The 3,239-nt window shown below is 33.8% G+C and overlaps 1 protein-coding gene across 3 annotated transcripts in view; it reads left to right on the plus strand.

Annotated features, from left to right (window-relative positions):
• The window catches only part of MIB1 (MIB E3 ubiquitin protein ligase 1), a 144,421-nt gene that overhangs the window by 109,406 nt on the left and 31,776 nt on the right, over window positions 1–3,239 (plus strand). For 2 of the 3 annotated variants that reach the window (XM_019653864.1, XM_019653866.1), the window contains exons 14-15: window positions 1,124–1,210; window positions 2,832–2,993. In XM_019653864.1, the coding sequence (XP_019509409.1) occupies window positions 1,124–1,210; window positions 2,832–2,993 (249 nt within the window). The remainder of the gene's footprint in view (window positions 1–1,123; window positions 1,211–2,831; window positions 2,994–3,239) is intronic. The other variant, XM_019653865.1, reaches the window with a different exon arrangement.

Genomic DNA, 3,239 nt, shown 5'->3' on the forward strand with positions numbered 1-3,239 from the left:
AGGACAACAACTTGACTTGAAGCTGATGAGTCCTGGAAAAACAAAATGTTCCACTTCCCCAATTCCCCAACACTGTTCCACTCCCCAATTTCCCAATAAAAAATCTTAAAAAAAACAAACAAAAAAACAAACCAGACACTCCCATCTTCTAGAATATGTCATAGCATTTCTAGAGTTTCAGCTCTACTGATGCTCCAAGCAGGGCACATTTGGGTATCAGAGTTGTAATCAGAGGGCATGAATGGTTCAAAGACATAAAAAGAATGGTAAAGTTTATCTTTTGAACCTGTAGCCCGTTTCTCAATTTCATTTATTTTTTATTTTGCCAAGGCAGTTTTACATGTTACTTTTTAAAATCTTCATATTGACCCTGTGATACAGTAGGTTGTGCTATTACTATTTTTGGAGCTGAGGAAATTGACATAAAATGGTATAATGCTTGCTTAAGTTCACAAAGCCCGTAAATGACAGTGCTTGAACCTAGGTCCCCTGGCACCAAGTTCAGTGCTTTTGCTTCTCAGTCCCTTTCTTCTATCCTTGGCTTCAGTTCTTACATAGTCTTTTAGCTATCCTAGGACTGTGGTGGGACATTCTGCTCTTTCTTTAATAAATACAGTATTTCTGTGTACTAATTAGGCATTGTCTTCTCACCCTCAAAGTTCTTTTTCACTAAAGGAGGAAGAGCTCAATTATGTAGCAAGAGGAAGTGACCTTGGTAGATCATTAAAGTAAATCTAAATCCACTCATTAGTACAACTTTCCAGGAAATATTTACAGTTAAAAGGAGCCGATTATCTCCATTGCTCTTTAATAGAGATAGAAAGGGAGCTGTTTGATTCTGTAGTGTCTTTTGTCTTTCAGCTGTTTTTAGATGAAGTTACCATAATAAAATTAATTTTAAACTTGCTGTTCTAACTTGCTGCTCTACTTCAGAAAGTTTGCTGCCCTGTTTAATTCTCCCTATGTTACCCGCAGCTGTTAACCATATGAAAACAATGTCCCAGCAGCTAGAGGAGAGGAAAATGGTCAGCAGTATCCAGTGTTACTTCTCACAAAGACTTAACAGTTCTAGTGTTTTTCACTGTTGTCAAATTTTAACTGTGTAAACTTTGTTCTTCTTCAGGGTAATGCAAACCTGGATATCCAGAATGTGAACCAACAGACAGCCCTACACCTTGCTGTTGAACGACAGCACACCCAGATTGTGAGGGTAAAGTGTTTACTAACATGAATCTTGGTTTACAGTTGTATTTTAACCAGACAGATTTCTAGAATGTTTTGAAATTTGAAATAATGCATTGTTATATTACTTCAAAGGCATAGTTAGATGTAAAAATCATGATTTTAGGCTAATATTTTATATCAATTTAATTTGAAATAATGCATTGTTATATTACTTCAAAGGCATAGTTAGATGTAAAAATCATGATTTTACGCTAATATTTTATTATATCAATTTAATTTATAGTAGGGAATATCTTAAAACTCCGATGTTTAAAGTCTTTATAATTTTGTTGCCAGATTTGTGAATTCCCAGAATCTTAAATCAGAGAATTTCAGAATAATATATAAATTAGTTTTCTAAAAGTACATTCCCTCTTAATTTATAAAATTGAGACTGAATTACAATATAATTGAAAGCTTTGGCTGGACATTTGCTGCACAGATTCCAAAAAAGCTGAAATAATATATTTTTATTTTACTAATCCTGGTGATTCCAGAGAAAATATTTGAAAGATTATTGAAAATGTTTTGGTAGAGCAGTGATTCTTAAAGTTTAGAGGCTGAACTAGCAGCATCAGCATCACCTGAGACTTTAGTAGAAAAGTAAATTCTTGGGCTCCACTCAGATATCCAAATTATAACCTCCAAGGATGGGAACCAGCAATCTGTGGTTTAACAAGTCCTCCAGGAAATTCTGATGCACATTCAAATTTGAGAACCATTGCTCTAGAGTGATATTCTATGTTCACCTTTTAGGAACAAAGTAAAAACAAACAAACAAAAAAACAAAAACATGTATTGGGTCATTGGGAAAGTTATGACGCATTTTTGCATTAAAAAACGTAGAAAAATACGTCATGACTTTCCCGACGACCCAATAGTTTGCCAAGACAGGTAAGAAGACCATATGCTTGAGATTGGTTTCTGTGTATGGTGTTTTTCGAAAACTGATAGCATTTGTAAAAAGGATTAAGAAAATTGTTTAAGTACCATAAGCAAAACCTAAATAAAGTTATGTTTACTACTTAAAATATCTATTAAAATATAACAATTAATGCATTTTATGTACGAGGTTATAGTTTAGCAGACACTTCACATTTATTGTTAAAATTCCTCTTGCTAAAATTTCTTCATTTATCTGTGATATTTGGACTCTCTTTATGACCATACATTTGTAGAAAATTAACCAAAGAGAATGGAACAAATAATAACTTTTGAGTGTGTTTAAATAATAGAAGAATTATGAACATATGATTTGGTCCTATTGGAAGGCCTATCCCACCTCACGTATTTGAAATTAAAAGGAGAAAAGCAATGTCTTAAATTTCCCCCCGTTATCTTGATGTTAGAGTAGGTGAATTAAGCAACATATTGGTCCTCATTATTTGTTTTTTCTTTAATTCAATATATTTGAACAACCAGAAGTCATCACTATTTGTAAGGAGCCACAGGGGTATAGAGTAGCAGCAAGCAAATACATAAAAATTATTGGCTTTAGTGGCAGCCCCTTCAGGTAGGTCGAGGGCTCTCTCACTGTTACTTTAGATATGTTGTAATTTCTTGCAGGCAGGAATACTTTAGCAAAATGAGATGTCTTTCTCTTTTAGCTTTTGGTCCGTGCAGGTGCCAAATTAGATATTCAGGATAAAGACGGGGATACTCCTTTGCACGAAGCTCTGAGGCATCACACCTTGTCTCAGCTACGTCAGCTCCAAGATATGCAAGATGTTGGGAAGGTCGATGCTGCCTGGGAGCCATCCAAAAACACAGTAAGTAAAGATAATCTTTAATTCAGTACAAGTGATAGTCATTTTCCTAATGACTACTGATAGCAAACTTCAGTTAAAGCAAGGTCTTATGTTTATGGCTGATTTAACCTGTATCTGATAAAATATTTTATTAGAACTACATATTTAGAAATTTGATTTATGAACTAAATACTAGTAAATAAATAGTACTAATTATATTGTTTCACATTCTTAACAAAAGTCGTTTGGTTCTTTTTTAATTTTAGC

The sequence above is a fragment of the Hipposideros armiger genome, unplaced genomic scaffold (genome assembly GCF_001890085.2).
Source record: "Hipposideros armiger isolate ML-2016 unplaced genomic scaffold, ASM189008v1 scaffold_209, whole genome shotgun sequence".
Classification (NCBI taxonomy): domain Eukaryota; kingdom Metazoa; phylum Chordata; class Mammalia; order Chiroptera; family Hipposideridae; genus Hipposideros; species Hipposideros armiger.